Genomic DNA, 19,974 nt, shown 5'->3' with positions numbered 1-19,974 from the left:
TAAGCAAAACGGATTTTAAAGCAGACTTTTTGTTAACCCTTCTCCTCTTCTTCCCCACTCCAGTTCCACTATCCCCTTTGCGGAGTCGTCCTCAGCACCTTCTGGAAGAAGCCCGGGCGCTGCGTGCCTCTACCTGTAAGCAAGGGAGGGGTTTTCTACGCAGAGTGCTTCCACACCAACCCCTTTTCTCTGGTTCTGCCCTCCTTTGTTCACACACTTTTTATGGAGAAGGCACACAACACCATCAAAATCAGGCATCCCCAAACTTCGGCCCTCCAGATGTTTTGGACTACAATTCCCATCATCCCTGACCACTGGTCCTGTAAGCTAGGGATCATGGGAGTTGTAGGCCAAAACATCTGGAGGGCCGCAGTTTGGGGATGCCTGATCAAAATCATTACATTCCAGTGTTTTGGTGTTGTCTTGTGGCTCCCCCCCCCCAAAAAAAACCCACAAACATTAGTGGTAGTGGGGTTTGGGGGGAGGCACTGGCAACAGAAGAGGAGTGCGGGGGGAGCGCACATCCCCCAGCAGCGCGATCCCGTGGGGTGCCATTGTGGTTGCCCGTCTGCTCTGGGCACCACACCCCCACAACGCCCCTGTGGGCAGCACACCCTGTCCCGGGACGTGCACCAGCCCCGCCCCCGCCTGCTGTCCGCCCTCCCCCGGTGCCAGAGCATGAAGGTCCACCACTGGGGGGGGCAAGAGGGCTACAAACCCCAAGTGCAGTAACAGACTGCCTATGTGGACAGTCACAGCACTGTTAGAACTTCTAGGGGATCCCTTTTTTAAATTGCAAGAGCTCATGCTTTGCATGCAAAAGGTCCCAGGTTCAATCTCGGTAGAGCTTGGAAAAGACTCCTGTCTGAGTCTGCTGCCAGTCAGTGTGGACAGTAGTGTGCTAGATGGACTTGGCATAAGGAATCTCCTAGCTCTAAATAGAAACCTTCCTTTTTTTGCAGGTTTTGCCAATTTTATTGCTTTCCTGAACTGCTGCCTGAAGAGAGAGAGAGTGTGTGTCTGTCTCTCTCTCTCTCTGTGTGTGTGTGTGTGTGAGAGAGAGAGAGATTACTAGGTTTTCAATTTTTTGTCTTTTCTTTCCATTAAAGTGAGATCGCAATATTTTGCTTTAAAGGGATAGGTATAAATGAAGACATTGTGACACCATCCATTTTTATATTTAGTCCCTTTCATAATAATCTCTGAGGTGCAATTTGCTTTTTCACTACCCTTGCTTGCTGAGCTGATGTATTCATTAAGCTGTCTAGCCACAACCCCAATATTTCAATTGTGGGGTCATCACAAGCCAGTTCCTATATGAGTGCTGTATAGATGTAGTATTTTTGACCCAATCTGCCTTACATTTACACTTCCTTAAAGGTAAAGGGACCCCTGACCATTAGGTCCAGTCGTGACCGACTCTGGGGTTGTGGCACTCATCTTGCTCTATTGCCTGAGGGAGCCGCCCAGGTCATGTGGCCAGCATGACTAAACCGCTCCTGGCGAACCAGAGCAGCACACGGAAACTCTGTTTACCTTCCTGCCTGAGCGGTACCTGTTTATCTACTTGCACTTTGAAGTGCTTTTGAACTGCTAGGTGGGCAGGAGCTGGGACTGAGCAACAGGAGCTCACCCCGTTGTGGGGATTCGAACTGCCAGCCTTCTGATTGGCAACCCCTGGGCTCTGTGGTTTAACCCACAGCGCCACCCGCCTCCACTTCCTTACACATCTGCAATTTCCCAGCCCATCTCAGTTTCCCAGCCCATCTCAGTCTCCCTTTGGAGTCTACTGTACAATTTGATTGGCCTTTTCACACTCCTGAATGTGCAGTTTGGTTAGCTGTTCACCACTCTGGATATACAGCAGGTGCCTGAACAAGTCAGGATACCATCCTGAATACAGTAGTTCATTTCCTGTGTGATGTGTGCAGAGCTACATCCAATATCCCCTCATCAAACATGTACTTTGCAGAATAAACTGTCAAAACTCTCAGTCCCCATGTCTCAGGGACCCAATCCAATTACAAAAGGATCTCTCCAAACTAAGGAATGGGTTAGGTAAAATTCCAGGTAAGGAAATGATCCAAATAAAACAATTTTATTTTTGAAGATTTTAATTTCTAACCATGAGTTTGACCAGACTGTGGGAGGCAGTGGAAGACAGGAGTGCCTGGCGTGCTGTGGTCCTTGGGGTCACGAAGAGTTGGACATGACTAAACAACAACAACACGAGTAGCATTAAGAAGCTATACAGATCACTGAACCCCCTGTCCCACCCCCTGCCAATTAGAAATCTCTGTCACTCACAAGATTCTGAATTTTACATTGTTAAAATCTATGTCCATAAAATGATATATGAATTCTTTCAAAATCCTTCCTTGATATTGGGTTCTTTTTCTTTCAGGTTCAGAGCAATCCCTTAGCACACGAAGCCCAGCTGCTACTTGGGCCTACACCCAGCACCTGAGAGTGATTGACAGCCAGAAGGAACTTCTGCGGCTCTCACGAGACCTCGAATCCTGATGCTGCCTGAAGCCGAGGCTAGGACCTGGGGTGTGCATATTGTCCGACCTGGGCAAAGTGACTGCTAGAAGGGGCACCTTCTCATGAGTTAGCCCTACTTTCAAGATGGGAGATATCAAGCAGATGGGAGAGCTCTTCATTCTCTTGGCGGTTCCCTTGCTCGCTGTTCTGCAGCCAGGATGTAGGTGCCAATGATGTCCAGGCCAGAGAAAGGACATGTCAGCTGCTACTGATGATGCTTTTGTAGGCTGCAAGGTTCCTGATCCGAAGAAAGACTGTGCTTTATGGACCACATTGGGCTGCCTTATGGAGAAAGGAGCAAAAGCTACCATATATCACGTATCAGTGTTCAATGGAAATGTGCTTTTTCTATTAAAAAGCATACAGTAAGATTTGCTTTTGTATTTCTGGTGGATTGTGACTTTGTGAATAGCTTTCCCACCTTTTATCTTTGGTCTTCCTACTGACTATAGCACTGGAGCTGAGGTGTCAAAAGAAGCTTATGGGGCCATGGTTCTAAGGTTGGATAGAGACCCCATCACAATACAGCTCTGTCTCGTTCCAATTATGCTTCGGCCCCCTACTGTCTTTTAGCACACATGAATGGACCAAAATTCAAGGAAACTGATTCACCACACACCAGCATTTTCTTCCTTGCACCCAGGGAACATACCGATTTTCATAAATGTGCCAGCGGCAACTTTCTCTGATATCTTGGGATATCAGCCTATGGGCCATGCATGTGGAGACTGATGCCCAAAGCAGCATTGGAACCTCACGAGGGACACATTCTTTTCTGGACAGCCTTCTGAAGGCCACCTGTCAGTAGTGGGTCAGGCTAGGGTCAAAAGTAAGCAGAGGAACAATGGTAAATGTTACTTTTGTACAGTAGACTGGTTTCTACACACACACACACACACACACACACACACACACACACACACACACAACCCCCTTTATATTCTCTATCCAGGCAAGCAAGTATAGTGATTCGAGCTCAAAGGGTTTGAAGCAGGTCCTGTGATGGGTGTGGCCTACGGAGAATTTGGAGGGCCACATCGAGGGGCCCTGAGGACTACGTTCAGTCCCTGTGCCAGAGGGATGGGATGGACTTGCGTGGACAGCAAAATACATAGAATCATAGAGTTGGAAGAGACCACAAGGGCCATCCAGTCCAACCCCCTGCCAAGCAGGAAACACCATCAAAGCATTCCTGACAGATGGCTGTCAAGCCTCCGCTTAAAGACCTCCAAAGAAGGAGACTCCACCACACTCCTTGGCAGCAAATTCCACTGTCGAACAGCTCTTGCTATCAGGAAGTTCTTCCTAATGTTTAGGTGGAATCTTCTTTCTTGTAGTTTGAATCCATTGCTCCGTGTCCGCTTCTCTGGAGCAGCAGAAAACAACCTTTCTCCCTCCTCTATATGACATCCTTTTATATATTTGAACATGGCTATCCTTCTCTTTTCCAGGCTAAACATACCCAGCTCCCTAAGCCATTCCTCATAAGGCATTGTTTCCAGGCCTTTGACCATTTTGGTTGCCCTCCTCTGGACACGTTCCAGCTTGTCAGTATCCTCCTTGAACTGTGGTGCCCAGAACTGGACACAGTATTCCAGGTGAGGTCTGACCAGAGCGGAATACAGTGGTACTATTACTTCCCTTGATCTAGATGCTATACTCCTATTGATGCAGCCCAGAATTGCATTGGCTTTTTTAGCTGCTGCATCACACTGTTGACTCATGTCAAGTTTGTGGTCTACCAAGATTCCTAGATCCTTTTCACATGTACTGCTCTCAAGCAACAAACATAATAGCAACAAACAAAACAAACCTCCCATTTGACACAGATGGTTTAATCAGCCAAAGGCCTGGGTGAAAATAAACATTTTTGCTTGGCAAATATTGTTGCATGCCCCCCTAATATCAACTCTCAATTCTGGCTTATGTCCTTCTCACTACCTGTGAGTTGAGGGAGGGCTGCCCCCACTTTCTGTCTCCTATAGAGCCCCTTATTCCCCCTTAGTGACTCATCACCCAAGGAGCTAGCCTAGCTTGATTAGCTTTTAAGACTAGCTGGATCCAGGGATGAGAGTGGTCTGGCACCCACAGACTCATAACAATACAGTATGCATAGCTGCCAAGTTTTCCCTTTTCTCGCGAGGAAGCCTATTCAGCATAAGGGAAAATCCCTTTAAAAAGGGATAACTTGGCAGCTATGACAGTATGTAATGCAGGTGCCGCTTCCCTCTGGAAAGCATTCCATAGACAGGAAGACCCTGCAGAAAAGGCCTGCTCTCCTGTTATTATCCTATGACAAGAGGGAAGCATGCAAACTTCATTAGGGATGGTTTGAGGAAGGGCTAGAGCAGGCATCCCCAAACTTCGTCCCTCCAGATGTTTTGGACTACAATTCTCATCTTCCCCAATCCCTGGTCCTGTTAGCTAGGGATCATGGGAGTTGTAGGCCAAAACATCTGGAGGGCCGCAGTTTGGGGATGCCTGGGCTAGAGCTTCTCTCCCAACCCTCTTCAATCTTCTCCGCAAGGCTGCAGAGCTACTTTTGTTTTACCTCTTTGTGTCTGCAGCTTCCTAATTCCCCGAGGCTGCATACACACCATACCCTCAAAGTACCCCCTAAAGCATCCTGGGAACTGTAGTTTCTTTAAAGGTGCTGGGACCTGTTGCTTTGTGAAGGTTAAACTACAATTTCCAGGATTCTTTGGGGTGGGGAATGTACTTTGAATGTGCTGTGTACTCAGCCACAGATAGACATGTGGCATCTGCAACTTGATGTTTCAATGACTCCTTCCTTCTAAAAGGAGGGCTCCTCTTCAGGGTTCCAGCGTGCCATTCCTTCCAAGTCATGTTCCATGTGGTTTTTTTTTCCAGCAGTCACTGTACATTACACAGCCACTGAGCATGCTCAGTCTTCCTCAGGTTGATGTCTTAAAATATTTTCTATTGGCACTCTCCAAGACATGCTGTTTAGTCCCCTCTTATTTCTCACTGGCTCCCTCTTGTTAACCCTCCTTACCTGAGTTTGCTAGCAGAATAAGTGATAGACAGGCACCACTTACAACTAATCCCTGCTTGAGAGTGGCAGAGGGCTAGGAGGGAGTTCTGTGCATTTGGGGGGGGGGGCTGAATGCAATCTAAACCTGCAGGAAGAATGTGGGTGTGTTTCTCAAGAACTGTCTACAGTGTGGGCTGTTGCAAAGATGTGGTGGGGAAGCAAAAAAAGGCTCCTCCCTGAATAGAGGAGACTGGCTGGCACCGCTTCCAAATAATCCAGAGGCAGAGGGAGATATCCCAGTGGAAATATTGTGTGGTGTGGGATCTCTTTCAAAGATGCCTGCAGCCCATAACGGTGCAGGACAAACAAAGGTCACATGAACTTCTAGAGAAGCATCTGAAACTAAGCGCCGCTTGCCTTGCATTACAGGAGATCCTTGGCCTTGTTTGTGAGATCCTCCACACGGGTGGCGTCATCTCTTGGCTTGGTTCCCAGTTTTTTCTCCACTTCGGAGGCTGTTGTTGTTTTTTGAGCAGCTCTGGAATGAAAACTGCCAGGCGCACAAAAAACCATGGAGGGGTTCCAAGGAGGAAATTGTCAGCCAGATCTCCCTCCCTATGGTGGCCACACCCACCACGGCCAAAAGTTCTGGACCTTGCTTCAGGAGAGCGTCGGAATAACTGAGTGAGCCTTCTTGGGCAGGCATGGCCTCCTCGGTGGGAGACCCCGTGGAGAGGCTTCAGGAGGAGGTGTCGTGCTCCATCTGCTTGGAGTACCTCAGGGACCCAGTGACCATCGAGTGTGGCCACAACTTCTGCCAGGCTTGCATCTCCAACTACTGTGAGCGGGGAGCTGGGTCTGTGACCCAAGTGGCCCTCTGCCCGCAGTGCCGGGCTGGTTTCTTGCTGAGCAGCTCGCGGCCCAACAAGCAGCTGGCCAACATCGTGGAGGGCATCGAGCGGCTGGCTCTGCGGCCAAGCAGAGGCCCCGGCGAGGCCTTGTGCGAGAAGCATGGCAAGAAGCTGCGGCTTTTCTGCCAAGACGACGGTGAGCCCATCTGCCTGGTGTGTGACAAATCCCGAGAGCATCGGGCACACACGGTCCTGCCCATTGAGGAGGCTGCTCATGACTACAAGGTGAGCCTGTGTCTCGATTTAGAACCGTGAGCTTAGCTAGAAATGAGTTGGGGCAAGCAGACCTTCTGTGTTTGTCCATGTGTCTGCTGCTGCACCAGTCATGAATGTAGTGGGGAGCATTAGGGGTCTATTCTGAGCTTTGCTGGGCTGTGCACATGCTATGCCTTTAAAGCACATCTGGAGCACATTTCCCCCGTCGGGGTGTTCTGGCCACTGTAGTTTGTTAAGGGTTGCTAGAAACAACAGTGCCCAGAATTCACTGTGGGAAAAGATGTGCTCCGAATGTGCTTTAAAGGTATAGCTTGTGCACAGCCACAATGCATAAGTAAAAACAACACCAAAACCAAAATGTATTTTTGAAATACAACTACAAACAGCTGTACAAAGGGAGAGGCCACAACAGTTGTTCATCAAAACCATTAAAAGCCTGAGTAAAATGGGAATGTCTTTAATTGGCATAAAAACAATAACTTCAGCACCTAACATACCTGTAATGTAGGTGTACACACACACAAATGCGCACACAGAGACTTGGGGGCTTGGTGTGTCCCTCTAAACTCAGTTTTTTGACCCTGCCTCAAAGATTCCCATCAATATTGGTAATACAGTAATTAATAGCCTTTGCTGCAACCTGAGATTCTTTTGTTATGGGCAAGGACTTGCCTAATTTGAGTCTGTGTAACACCTCCTCTCCACTTTATGGCTATTACAAAATATAGACTGGTTTTTTTCTTAAATCTTGTGTTGCCTGTGCTTGACTTATGGGGGTGTCTAAAAGCAGGGGCCCTTATGGAAAGCCACCTCCACTCTCTTCAATTTTGACTAAGTCCCCGCCATGCCATACCCTTTTAAAACCAACTGAGACACAAGACTTCCTCCAGCCCCTGGTATTTAAGCACAGGAGCCGGGGAGATCTGATATCTTTTCTTCCTACCTCAAACCAATTTCTTCTTTTGCTTAACATCCAGCTTGAAGGCAAGTTCTGTAGGACATTAAAATAATACTCTGAATGAGCAAGCCAATGCTTCTGTGGTTTTAATTTAAACCATTGTTTTACACAAGCTCATAGACAAGGGTTCCTTTATGAATTGAATACTCCAATTGACTGCAGCATTTTGGGGTGTGCTGTTCTTCAGCAACTTCCCACAAACCTTGTGGTTTGACTCAGTTTGACTGGTGGGAGTCAGTTTGGGCATGAGAGTTGCCAGCACACTCTTTTTCCAGTTGTCCCTGCTCCCTTTTCCTTTCATAGAATCACAGAATTGTACAGTTGGAAGGGACCCCCAAAGTTCATCTAGTCCAACCCAATGCAATGCAGGAATCTCAACTAGGTCATACATGAGAGATGGCCGCCCAAGCCCTGGTTAAAAACCTCTAAGGGATGAGAGTCCACCACCTATCGAGGGAGTCTGTTCCACTGTCTGTTCCAATCTGATGTGCCCAGACTCAGCAAGTGAGGTTTTCCTGGTAGGGAGAGTCAAGAGAGGGAAAGAGTCACTTGCTTAATTTCTGTCCTAGTTACAGGTAGGTAGCCGTGTTGGTCTGAGTCGAAACAAAATAAAAAAAATTCCTTCAGTATCTGATGAAGTGTGCATGCACACGAAAGCTCATACCAAAATAAAAACTTAGTTGGTCTTTAAGGTGCTACTGAATGAATTTTTTTATTTAATTTCTGTCCGTTGCTGTTCAATTCAGCAGAGAAGGGCTGGGGGGGGGGGGGGAGAAGAAAGGTGGCAACTCTATTAAGCCCACTTCATTAAAATGGCTTTCACGCCCATTCAGTTCTTTGTCTCTTGTATATTCTTCTTGCTTTATCTGCAGCAGCAGTTGAAGACTCCCCTGCCTAGGGGATACTGTAGTCCAGGTGGGGAGGCCCCATCCTGCCCATAGGCTGCTCCTGCTCTATCAGAACACTTGTTGTCCCCCAGATCTCAGAGACATTGCTCCCTTCCAAGTGTAGTGTCCTGGAGGGAAACTCCCGAGAGCCACCATAGTTGTTTGTGCTTCTTCCCCTAGACTAAGCTCAGGGAAGCTGTGGATGTTCTCAGGAAGGTTCTGGGGGAAGCATCAAAGCTGGAAGCCCAAGAGGCAGAGAAAACAGCTCAGTGGAAGGTAAGTACCTAATCAAAGCTTTGAAGAAACTCGATCTCAGGACACAAGGGAGAAACATGCTAAGAGGAAGGCACACTTGGCAAATCCACACCGTGATCAACTCCCGCCTGGAAACCAATGTCCCCACTGTGGAAGGTCATGTGGATCCAGAATTGGGCCTGCACAGTCACTTACGGACTCATTGTTAAAACCGTGTTTATGGAAGACAATCTTACTCGGCTACAAGTGATCGCCAAGAAGAAGAAGAAGGGATGCCATGGAGTCATAGCAGCTGGTCTGTTGGGTGTTGAAATAGCAAGGCTATTTAAAACAGTGAGCACCTGGCGATCCAGGACAGTAAAGCATAATTCTCCTCAAAAAGGTATTTTAAAATACAACCTTCCCTGCCCAGCTGAAGCATCTGTGCTGCTTCATGTGCCATGGTTGCGTTCACACATCACAATACAGCCTTGCTTATTGTAATGTGAATGAGTCTCAGGCTGATGTACTCCCCTTTCCTGTATGGCCCAGCTGCAGCTGATCTTTAAGTATGGTTTGCTTGAAACCCAGGTGGCGCTGTGGGTTAAACCACAGAGTCTAGGGCTTACTGATCAGAAGGTCGGCGGTTCGAATCCCTGCGACGGGGTGAGCTCCCGTTGCTCGGTCCCAGCTCCTGCCCACCTAGCAGTTTGAAAGCACATCAAAGTGCAAGTAGATAAATAGGGACCGCTCTGGCGGGAAGGTAAACGGCGTTTCCGTGTGCTGCTCTGGTTCGCCAGAAGCGGCTTTGTCATGCTGGCCACATGATCCGGAAGCTGTCTGCGGACAAACGCCGGCTCCCTCGGCCTATAGAGTGAGATGAGCGCCGCAACCCCAGAGTCAGACACGACTGGACCTGATGGTCAGGGGCCCCATTACCTTTACCTTGCTTGAAACAAGCCAATTTCATACTATGGCTTATAGAGCAGCCTTGATTCAACAAACCATAGTTAAGACTAGCCATGGTTGAGGGATCAGAAGTGCAGGCTTTTGATCTTTTCCTTGCAGCTGTGCACAAGCCTGGGGGGAGGATGTAGTTTATCATGTCCAAATAATAAAGGGGTTGGTTGTTAAGCAGAAATTTGCAGAGTTCAAATCCCTCAAATCATCCAGATCAGGGGCGTACCCAGGATGAAAATCAGGGGGGCAAGGGGCGGGGCCAAGGGGCAGCGGAGGGGCCACAGCGGGGCAAGGGAAGCTCCCTTCTCCCTTGCCAGCTTTCCCTCCTTCCGCCCCGGCGATCGCGGAGGGGGAGGAGGGGATCGGAGCAGCCCGATTTCGGGCTGCTCCGACTCCCTTCTCCCCCTCCGCGATCGGCAGAGGCGAGGGGGAGCCAGGATCAGCCCGAAATCGGGCTGCTCCGGACTCCCTCCTCCCCCTCTGCAATCGCTGGGGCAGGTGGAGGGAAAGCCCCAGAGCCGCGCAAAGCGGTTGCCTGGCTTTCCCTCCGCCCCCCCCCACAGCCAGCCGGTTAGAAGGGACGTCTTCCTTCTCCCTTGCTGGCTGTGGGGCGGGCGGAGGGAAAGCCAGCAAAAGGTATAGCTTGTGCACAGCCAGCAAGGGAGAAGGGAGACGGCACCGGGCGGGCGGCGGGGCAGGCTGTCCAGCGGCCCTGCTTCTAGGGGGGGCAATTGCCCCCTCCTGCCCCCCTGCCTACGCCCATGATCCAGATTTTGGCAGGTCAGAGCAATGATGTGGGTGGCTGGTGGGGTCAATATGCCACATGACCCAACATTCATGAATGGCAAAGGAAAGTTGTGTTTGTGGCACCTTCAAAAAGCAGCTGATACATTTGTGCCACCTGCATTCCAGTTACTCGTGATGGACACAACGTGGACCAGGCATCCATAGTGCATTTTTCAGTAGCCTGGAATTACAGAGGTCTTAGAAGTGCTCTTCAGGGATGTTTTGCTTTGTGGCTCAAAGTGGGATGCAGGAGAATGGGTAGACTGGTGCTGCTACACACACCTGTATCATGAAAATAAGGGACAACATGGGATTTTCTCTCAAGGAAACTTAGCCCAGTGGCAGAACAAATATTTGACACACAGAAGCCTCCTGGCATCTCAAAGCACAGCTGGGAAAATCGCCCGTCTGAAACGCTAGAGGAGTGGTACCCTGTTTCTCCGAAAATAAGACGTAGCCATAAAATAAGCTGTAGCAGGATTTTTAAGCATTCAAGGAATATAAGCCACACCCCAAAAATAAGACATAGTAATGCCAGCCATGGCATGAGAAGGAGGGGGGAAAAAAGACATCCCCTGAAAATAAGCCATAGTGGGTTTGGTTTTGTTTTTTAGGAAAAATAAATACAAGACGGTGTCTTATTTCTGGAGCAACACGGCTAATGTGATACGATGTTGTTGGACTACAAATCCCATCAGCCCCAGGCAGCATAACCAATGGTGGGTGATAATAGAGTTGTCGTCCAACAACATATGGATGGAGAGCATCACATAGGACAGGCTCGCCCTAGGGAGACACTGCCAGTCAGTTCTAGGCAGGCTGGACCAAGGAAACATTCTGCATTCCTCAAGCACCAGATGTGAAGGACTTTGTGGCAGCTCCTTGGCTTCCACTATCATCCTGTGGCTAGGTTACACCACTGCCTGCTCGACAACTTTTTAAAATAGGTCTGTGGGCTGGTTTTTCTTTTACTGGCCCCGGCATGCATGTGGAGAGAAGTACTAAGGAAAGCTCCACTATTTAATTTGCTCTGAGTTTTGCTGCTGCTTTAACTATAGGTGACAAAGTTGTGATGGATGTGTGTGCCACGATTGTTTCCTGCTTCTGAATGATGTAAAGAGCACAAGCATCATTTTCTGTGCATGGGTTTGCCCGTTCTCTCTCCCTGGCCCCCCCAGTGCCTTTCACAACCTGGAATGTGAATCAGCAGGAAGCTCTTCAGTTTTTGGGGTTGGGAAAGACCCACAATTGCTCAATCTGTTGCTTAAGTTCTCTCTCTAAAATAGAATACAATGAGCTGAAAGTCTTCCTGAGAATCTTCACCTTTGATCCTGCGTGTGTGAGGAGCATAGCTGCCAAGTTATCCCTTATTTTAAGGGATTTTCCCTTATGCTGAATAGGCTTCCTCGCGAGAAAAGGGAAAACTTGGCAGCTATGGTGAGGAGCTGGTTGTGGTTACTTCAGGGGAAATGAGAAGGTACTCTGCACTTCCTCAGAGGCACTTGAGCCTCATGCATGTCATTGGATCAAGTATATGTAACCCAAGTTGTACAAGGGACCAGGGCAGGGTGGTGGTGGTGACGGTGTAAGGTGAGCACAGCTTCTAGGCAGCTCCGGTAACTTTTACAAAGGCCCTGCTCAGATCCACCCTTTGCTTTCTCATTCACTGTGGAATGTGGTTGTGCAACTGCATGGCAAAAGAAGGTGTTTGAGAAGTCAGCTCTGAGAAATACTGTTTATGTTGAAAAACAAAAACACAACCCACCCACCCCAAACTCCATTGATATAACCAAATGGATCAGAGGTCATGGGCGTAGGCGGGGGGGCAGGAGGGGGCAGTTGCCCCCCCAGAAGCAGGGCCTGGCCAGCCTGCCCTGCTGCCCGCTGCCGCCCGGTGCCATCTCCCTTCTCCCTGGCTGGCTGTGGGGCGGGTGGAGGGAAAGCCCCAGAGCTGCGCAAAGCATTTGGCTGGCTTTCCCTCCGCCCGCCCCACAGCCAGCCGGCTAGAAGGGACGTCTCCCTTCTCCCTTGCTGGCTGTGGGGCGGGTGGAGGGAAAGCCAGCTTTCCCTCCACCCGCCCCAGCGATCGTGGAGGGGGAGGAGGGGGTCGGGGCAGCCCGATTTCGGGCTGATCCTGGTGCCCCCTCACCCCTGCTGGTTGTGGAGGGGGAGGAGGGGGTCGGAGCAGCCCAATTTCGGACTGATCCTGGCGCCCCCTCGCCCCTGAACAACCATGGCTTTCCTTGCCCCACTGTGGCCCCGCCCCTTGGCCCCCTAATTTTCATCCTGGCTACGCCCCTGTTAGAGGTAGGAAATGCCTTAGCCATGCAGGACAGGAAAAGTGTAAGGGACTTGTATGGGCAAGCTTAGAAATTCTAGCTTTTGAATAGACCTCTGTAGTTTTTTTGTTAACAACAGTTTGATATTCAGGCCTTGGAATGTAAGCGTACATAGAATCGTAGTAGAGTTGGACGGGACCCCAAGGTTTCTCGAGTTGAATGAATGCTCTGCAATGCAGGAATCCTGTCCACAGTCACCTCTTGGTAGGCTCAGATCATCAACCTTCTGGTTAACAGCCTGGTGTACTGACCCTTTGTGCCACAAGATACAAGATTGTTTTTATGAGGTTAGGGGGCTGGAGAAAGCTGGCCTGGAACAAGCAAATGCAGGTGATATGTTGCCATGGGAACTAAATAGGGAATTGCTTCTTCATACAGAACCATTTTAAGGGATGTTCTGAATAAGAAAACCTCGTTAAAAAGTGGGCAGACTTTCTCTCCTCCGGCTATAAATTTGCACAAAAATTACAAAACACCAATAATCTTCCAGGTAAATAGCACAGACAAAAGACATGAAATACTATTAGCAGACTAAATACCAGCCAGAACATGCAACAAAGCCATAGAGATAACAGGGGAGTTTTATTAGGTGCTTGGTGGACCTTAATAAGAATCTGGATGGGATTTTATATGTGTTCTTTAATGGATTGTTTCCCTTTTAGGTGGGACAGGTGACTTATTTTTAAACAGTTAGCTAAAGAATAATATTCAGCACAGGCTGCATATTTGCTCCAGTATCAGAGGAAACATCCCAGTCTCTGGCTACGAATGGGGAAGAAACTCAGTTTGGTGCACTTCCTGAAAGTATATGGAAACTGCAATGCAGCCAACCTTTGAAATTCATACCGTAGTTCTCCTAATTTTGTGACTCACTTCTCCAACTAAATAATCTGCACAAACGTTAGGGGGGAAATGTGCATTAAAAATGTGTGTATTCATGGAACTAACAGATAAAAATGCATTTGTAGAAATATACACTAAAATAGTGATGAATCTCCTTTAAAAACATTTATAATCACAGGCTAAGGCATAAACTGAGTTTAGGACTGGAAAAATGAGAAAGACAGAGAAATTGAAATTGTCAGATTTGTCTGCCTGCAGTCACTGGGGAACAGGAGTGGGAGAATGCTATTGCTCTCACACGGGCTTCCCACAGGTATCTGGTTGACCATGTGGGAAGAGAATGCAGAACTGCATGGGTCTCTCTCTGGTTGATCCAATGGCCAGTTCTGCTTTCTGTGTATGTCCCTGGCAGGGGAAAGTGGAGGAACACAGAGCTCTCATTGTGTCAGGGTACGAAAGACGCCGCCAGGCAATGGCCGAAGAGGAGCAATTGCTTTTGAGGCAGCTTCAGGATGAGGCGCAGGAGACGATGAAGAAGCTGCAGATGAACTGGGCCTTCCTGCTTGGGCAGTGCGCAAGACTACAGGATCTGATCTCTGAGATGGAGCAGAAAAGCCAGCAGCCAGCTGCCTCCCTGCTCAAGGTGAGACTCTCCAGAATGGCATCTCCTAACATGACATTGATAAAGCAGACACAGTTCTGGTACTTATGGATTCCTTAAGCAATACTCATGAGTCAGTTTTAGTCCCTTGACATTTACAGGCTTCTCTTTTCTCTCCTCTAGGATATAAAGGTAGCCTTGACCAGGTCAGTACCCTATAACTTGTTGTTGTTGTTGTTTAGTCATTTAGTCGTGTCCAACTCTTTGTGACCCCATGAACCAGAGCACGCCAGGCACTCCTGTCTTCCACTGCCTCCCGCAGTTTGGTCAGACTCATGTTGGTGGCTTCGAGAACATTGTCCAACCATCTCATCCCCTGTCATCCCCTTCTCCTTGTGCCCTCCATCTTTCCCAATATCAGGGTCTTTTCCAGGGTGTCTTCTCTTCTCATTATAACTATAACTTATATTGCAGCCCAATCCTACAGTCACTCACTTAGAAATAAGTCTTCTTGTGTTAATTGGGGCTTACTCCCAAGAATATGAGCATTGGATTGTGACTTGGTCTTGTTCATGACACTGTGGGGATCATAAAATGGTGCCTTTGGCTTTGGGGGATAATAACTGACATGTTCTCCTTAGGAGTGAGGATGTATCACTGCAGAGACCCCAGCCCATCTCAATGGATCTACAGGACTTATATGATGTTCCTGGGCTGAAGGAGTCACTCCAGAGATACTCAGGTAAGCGAGCAATGGCGCAGAGCTGCATTAGCAATGTGAGCTTGGCAGCAAAGAGAAAGGTTTCTTCTCAGCATGTGGTTGTCATACAAGCTAAGACTAAAGCTTTAATCACAAATTAAAATGAGCTTCTCCAATCTATTAACTGATGAGACTGGTGACAGCTAGAGACTTATGGACTCTTGAATGACTGTTACTTCAGCTGTACTGGCCCTTCCCTCCTTCCATCTGGGTTTATTGAAACAGAACCAGAAAATGTGCTTTTCATTCAAGCCTTCAGCCAAAGCTCATTTCCCCTTTCAGAATGACTCACCCGTTGCTTTGATCTTTCTAACTACAAAGAACCACAAACAACTGCAACTTTGAGTGCCAGCAACACATCTTTTAAACCTGATGCGCCTATGCATCAGCTCAGCACTTGCCGGAATAACAGGAGTCACTTGGCTGCTCACCCAACTGCGTCACACCAAAACTGGTATCAGGGTAAAGGTGTGGTTCCATGAGCAGTGCTTCTGCCATCTACCATTCATAAGCCCCTTGTCACAATCGTCTTGGGTAGAGGTGAATAAATTTCCTGAACACACTTGGCAGGCTAAGACTTGTTACCATCATGGTTAAAGTGACCTAGGTTACTTCTAGGTAGGGCACTTTGCGGCCAAAAGCTACTTCCAGATTTGAGTTATGTATAGACAGATATGGCAAGTAGCGTTCTTAAGCAGACACAGATGCTGATTTTATTTGGGCTTCTCCAGGTAACCTGTTTACTGAGCATTCACCCTGATTGGCTTGCACAAAACATGCCAAGTGGTCAGCCTATACCCAGCTTTAATCATTTGTTCCAATTTGCTTTTTTTTTTGAAAAAAATAACTTATACTTTGCTGTCAGCCCAGACATAACAACAAGCAGGGAATCCCTGGCAGGGTAGTTATAATTCAGCATCCTATTATAACGTCACATGTTCTGTATTGGTGCAGTAACATCACATCAGGACTGAACATGTCTGTTTCTGCCTGCAGTACCGGTGACCTTTGACCCTGACACAGCAAATCCCTACCTGCTCCTCTCTGACAACCAGCTCTGTGTGCAAGTAGGGGATCAAAAGCAAGACCTGCCCAAGAGCTTGTCCCGCTTTGAGACGTGCACTTGCTTGCTGGGTTGTCAGCAGTTCACAACTGGGAGACACTACTGGGAAGTGTGCGTGGAGAGCAAGACCAGCTGGACCCTGGGGGTGTGCAGAGAATCTGTGAGCCGCCAAGGAATCTTCACTCCCTCCCCGGCAACTGGCTTCTGGACCGTGTGGCTGAGAAATGGCAATGAGTACGCAGCCCTCACCTCACCTCTCACGGAACTAGCTCTGAGAGCGAGGCCTGGGGCAATAGGCATCTTCCTGGACTATGACGCAGGGGAGGTTTCCTTCTATAATGCTGATAATGGGTCGCACATCTTTACCTTTGCAGACTCCTTCTCTGGACCCCTCCGGCCATACTTCTACCCTGGGGTCCGGGCAGGGGGGCTCAACGATGCTCCCCTCATCATCCAACCAGCAAGACACCAGGGAAATCTTGTGCTTCCCTCCAATGAGTGCTAACTGTGGAACTCACTGCCAGGAGATAGAGACAAAGCTATATGTGCCAAAGGATTAGATTATACAGCCCAGCAAGGAAGATTCGGAAGCTGCAGTTTTTGTCTGGGAAAGATCCACCTAATTTTCAAGACACGAGGCCCAGAAATAATTTTCTTCTAGAATTAGATGTTGCCTTTCCTGAAGCAGGTGGCTTGGCTCACTTTCTTGAGTCCTTTGATGTTGTTTGCTGTATTAAGTGCCCTTTCTGCTCCACATCTCTTCACATGTGGAATAAAAATGCTTTCCTAATCCTGCAGATGTAGCACAATGTGATCTGCTATGTGTAGGTCTGGTGGATAAAGGGTTGAGCTTCATGGGAAGCAGTTGGGTAGACAGTTCTCTGGTCCGATCCAGCAGAGTTTGCTCACATTCCCCACAGTCAGATTCATTGCTCAAGAAAAAAAGCCCCAGACCTGAGATTAAACAGGGTTCCTTGCTGAACTTCAAATGCACAACTAAGACTTTTATTCCAGCAAGCATTTTACGGCTCACCTGGTGCTAAAATTTATTGTTTATATTGCCCCATTTTCTGTGGATTGCTTCTCTGTACACTGTTTAGCAATGTTAATAATTAAGTGGTATACAGATGTTTTAAATAAATAAAAATAAAGTATATGATACTGAATTTCAGGAAAGTGCAAACACAACTTCTGCAGGCTCCCCCCCCCAAAAAAGGAGTAAGAATTTAATGCCAAAGGAGCATGACTCTAATTTGAATACATTTGAGCATGGTGAGGCAAATTATGAATCCCAGTGGTGACATCACTAGAGGTTGGCAGCTGTATGCAGGGTATGGAGGAGCTGAAAGGGAAACTGTGGGGAGCTTCTCAAACTAAATCTAACCCAAGGAAAGACTTGTGTCATACAGATAAATAAATCTGTGAGCCATCTCATTACAATGGACTTTGAACTAATACTTTAAGAGGGCCTGATCCTCACACAGCCATGAAACTCCCTGGGTGCTCTTTGGCCAGTTTGCTGCCTCACAGCCTAACCTACTTTGCAGGGTTGGGGGGTGGGTGGGATTAAATTAGGGAGGAGGACAATGGACACCACCTTGAGCTCCTTGGAGAAAAGGTAGGATATAAATTCAGTAATTAAATACTCCTCAGAGAGTGAGCCATTCATTTCTTTCCTTTAGCTGTTTCAATAGCAAAGTCCTCTGGGTGTTTCACAAAAATATTAAAATGCAGTCAGATCACATTACACCAGCCATACATTAAAACCATGTTACATACCCTAAAAAGGAATATTGGTTGTAAGAATGGAACGGTTTACAATTCAGAACGCTCTCTTTTTCAGCTAAGGCTGTCTAGGCAAAAATCTGCTGCAAACCTCAGTTTTATAGCCCCACTTGCCGCAAAATGAGGAAGGCAGCTCAGTTATTCATTTCTTGGGTCTGGGGGGAAGGTTGACAGAGCTTAATGGAATTATTAAAAATGCCATCAGGTGGGCAAATATCATTTTTCTCATGGTCACTTCTCACCAACATGACCCTCAGAGCAGGAACTTCTGGGAAATCCCAAAAGAGGTGAGGAAGAGGACAACCACTAACCCAAGTCCTGAAAACAAGAGGCTATCTATGCTTTTGACTTTGTCTAATCTCTCCCCCCAGCCCACAAATTCAGACTGCTAAATTCAGCCTAGCCATTAGTTTCAGCTCTCAAAAGTATAGCCAACCCTCCTTTAAAGAGAGGAGAGAGTCGCTGCCAAGCATTTCTTATCATTCTTTGCAGCTACTTCCTGACAAAACACCCAATCCTTCCCAAAATAGAGGAAACATTGTCAAGCTGCTCACATGCCTCTGCTGGAAAACCGCTCTTTAGCGCTCCAAAAGATTGCTATTTGTTCTGATCGATTACTAAAGAACGGGGCGTGGGGGGGACCATAGATCCACAGACCTCAGGTGGTTTGTTATCTACAAACATACTAGCAAGGAACCAAATTTGGATATTTTGCAAAAGAAATTATTACAAAAAGAAACATATTGGATACACAGGTTTGCATCCCTGACACATACAGGCCTCATTACGAATATGGATTTTAGTCCTTTCTTGTAAATACTGTACCCATTTTCATCAATTCCAAGAACATTAAATAAGGCCACAAAAATCAGTTTAAGAAGTTAGCTTGGATTTATTTTTCAGATTAAGAGTGCTTACAGCAGGGATCCCCAGACTATAGCCCGGGGGCCACATACGGCCCCCGAGGCTCTTTTATGTGGCCCCTGGGGACACCCGCTGCCGCCGCCTGCTCTTACTGGTGCGGTGCGGTGCAGCTGCCGACTTCTGACCCGGAAAAGTGCAAACACATGCGCAAGCGACATTTCCAGTGTACTTCCGGGTCGGAGGAGGCTTCTGCACATGTGCACAAGCTATTTCCGGCGCTTTCCAGGTTGGGAGTGTGCCAGAAATAGTGTTTGCGCATGCGCATGGGCGTGCACAGCTGTGCTCTCCCGCCCCCGCTCCCGCCCCCCACGCAATCGGCGCAGCGGGCATCTGGCCCAAAGCCGGGTAAGTTTGGGGACCCCTGGCTCACAGTGTTGTTCTGTAATTATAAACAAGGATAGCTCCTTTTCATTTTACAATCATACTCATTACTATTATTCCTCTATAAGTCTCTCTATGTTAAGAGCATTTTAGAACCAGCATTATGTAAGTTTGTTGCATTTTACTATTGAAATTTTACTATGGTTTTTTACTATTTTACTAAATTTTACTATTTTGCATTTTACTATGGTCTGAAGCTCAACATCAAAAAAAACCAAGATCATGGCCACTGGTCCCATCACCTCCTGGCAAATAGAAGGGGAAGAAATGGAGGCAGTGAGAGATTTTACTTTCTTGGGCTCCTTGATCACTGCAGATGGTGACAGCAGTCACGAAATTAAAAGACGCCTGCTTCTTGGGAGAAAAGCAATGACAAACCTAGACAGCATCTTAAAAAGCAGAGACATCACCTTGCCGACAAAGGTCCGTATACCGGTAGTTAAAGCTATGGTTTTCCCAGTAGTGATGTATGGAAGTGAGAGCTGGACCATAAAGAAGGCTGATCGCCGAAGAATTGATGCTTTTGAATTATGGTGCTGGAGGAGACTCTTGAGAGTCCCATGGACTGCTAGAAGATCAAACCTATCCATTCTTAAGGAAATCAGCCCTGAGTGCTCCCTGGAAGGACAGATCGTGAAGCTGAGGCTCCAATACTTTGGCCACCTCATGAGAAGAGAAGAATCCTTGGAAAAGACCCTGATGTTGGGAAAGATTGAGGGCACTAGGAGAAGGGGACGACAGAGGACAAGATGGTTGGACAGTGTTCTCGAAGCTACGAACATGAGTT

The 19,974-nt window shown here is 47.7% G+C and overlaps 2 protein-coding genes across 8 annotated transcripts in view; both read left to right on the top strand.

Annotated features, from left to right (window-relative positions):
* The window catches only part of RAPGEF3 (Rap guanine nucleotide exchange factor 3), a 70,411-nt gene extending 67,498 nt beyond the window's left edge, over window positions 1-2,913 (top strand). For all 3 annotated transcript variants that reach the window (XM_035101408.3, XM_060272134.2, XM_060272135.2), the window contains 2 exons: window positions 64-135; window positions 2,405-2,913. In XM_035101408.3, coding sequence (XP_034957299.1) covers window positions 64-135; window positions 2,405-2,523 — 191 coding nt within the window. In that variant the 3' untranslated portion in view covers window positions 2,524-2,913. The remainder of the gene's footprint in view (window positions 1-63; window positions 136-2,404) is intronic.
* Window positions 2,914-5,771: 2,858 nt separating this feature from the next.
* LOC118077686 (E3 ubiquitin-protein ligase TRIM21) lies at window positions 5,772-17,263 on the top strand. Of its 5 annotated transcripts, none has more exons than XM_035101399.3 (6): window positions 5,772-6,675; window positions 8,692-8,787; window positions 14,086-14,316; window positions 14,458-14,480; window positions 14,916-15,016; window positions 16,031-17,263. In XM_035101399.3, the coding sequence occupies exons 1-6, from the start codon at window positions 6,244-6,246 to the stop codon at window positions 16,600-16,602; spliced, it is 1,455 nt and encodes a 484-aa protein (XP_034957290.2). In that variant the 5' UTR covers window positions 5,772-6,243; the 3' UTR covers window positions 16,603-17,263. The 5 variants fall into 5 exon arrangements, with proteins under 5 accessions (XP_034957290.2, XP_088517343.1, XP_088517344.1 ...); XM_088661217.1 differs by having other exon boundaries at window positions 6,026-6,675; window positions 15,989-17,263; XM_088661218.1 differs by lacking the exon at window positions 16,031-17,263 and adding an exon at window positions 15,317-15,451 and having other exon boundaries at window positions 6,108-6,675.
* Window positions 17,264-19,974: the final 2,711 nt, after the last annotated feature.

This window comes from Zootoca vivipara, chromosome 2 (genome assembly GCF_965207765.1).
Source record: "Zootoca vivipara chromosome 2, rZooViv2.hap1.1, whole genome shotgun sequence".
NCBI lineage: Eukaryota > Metazoa > Chordata > Lepidosauria > Squamata > Lacertidae > Zootoca > Zootoca vivipara.
This window is presented reverse-complemented; position numbering and strand designations above follow the sequence as displayed.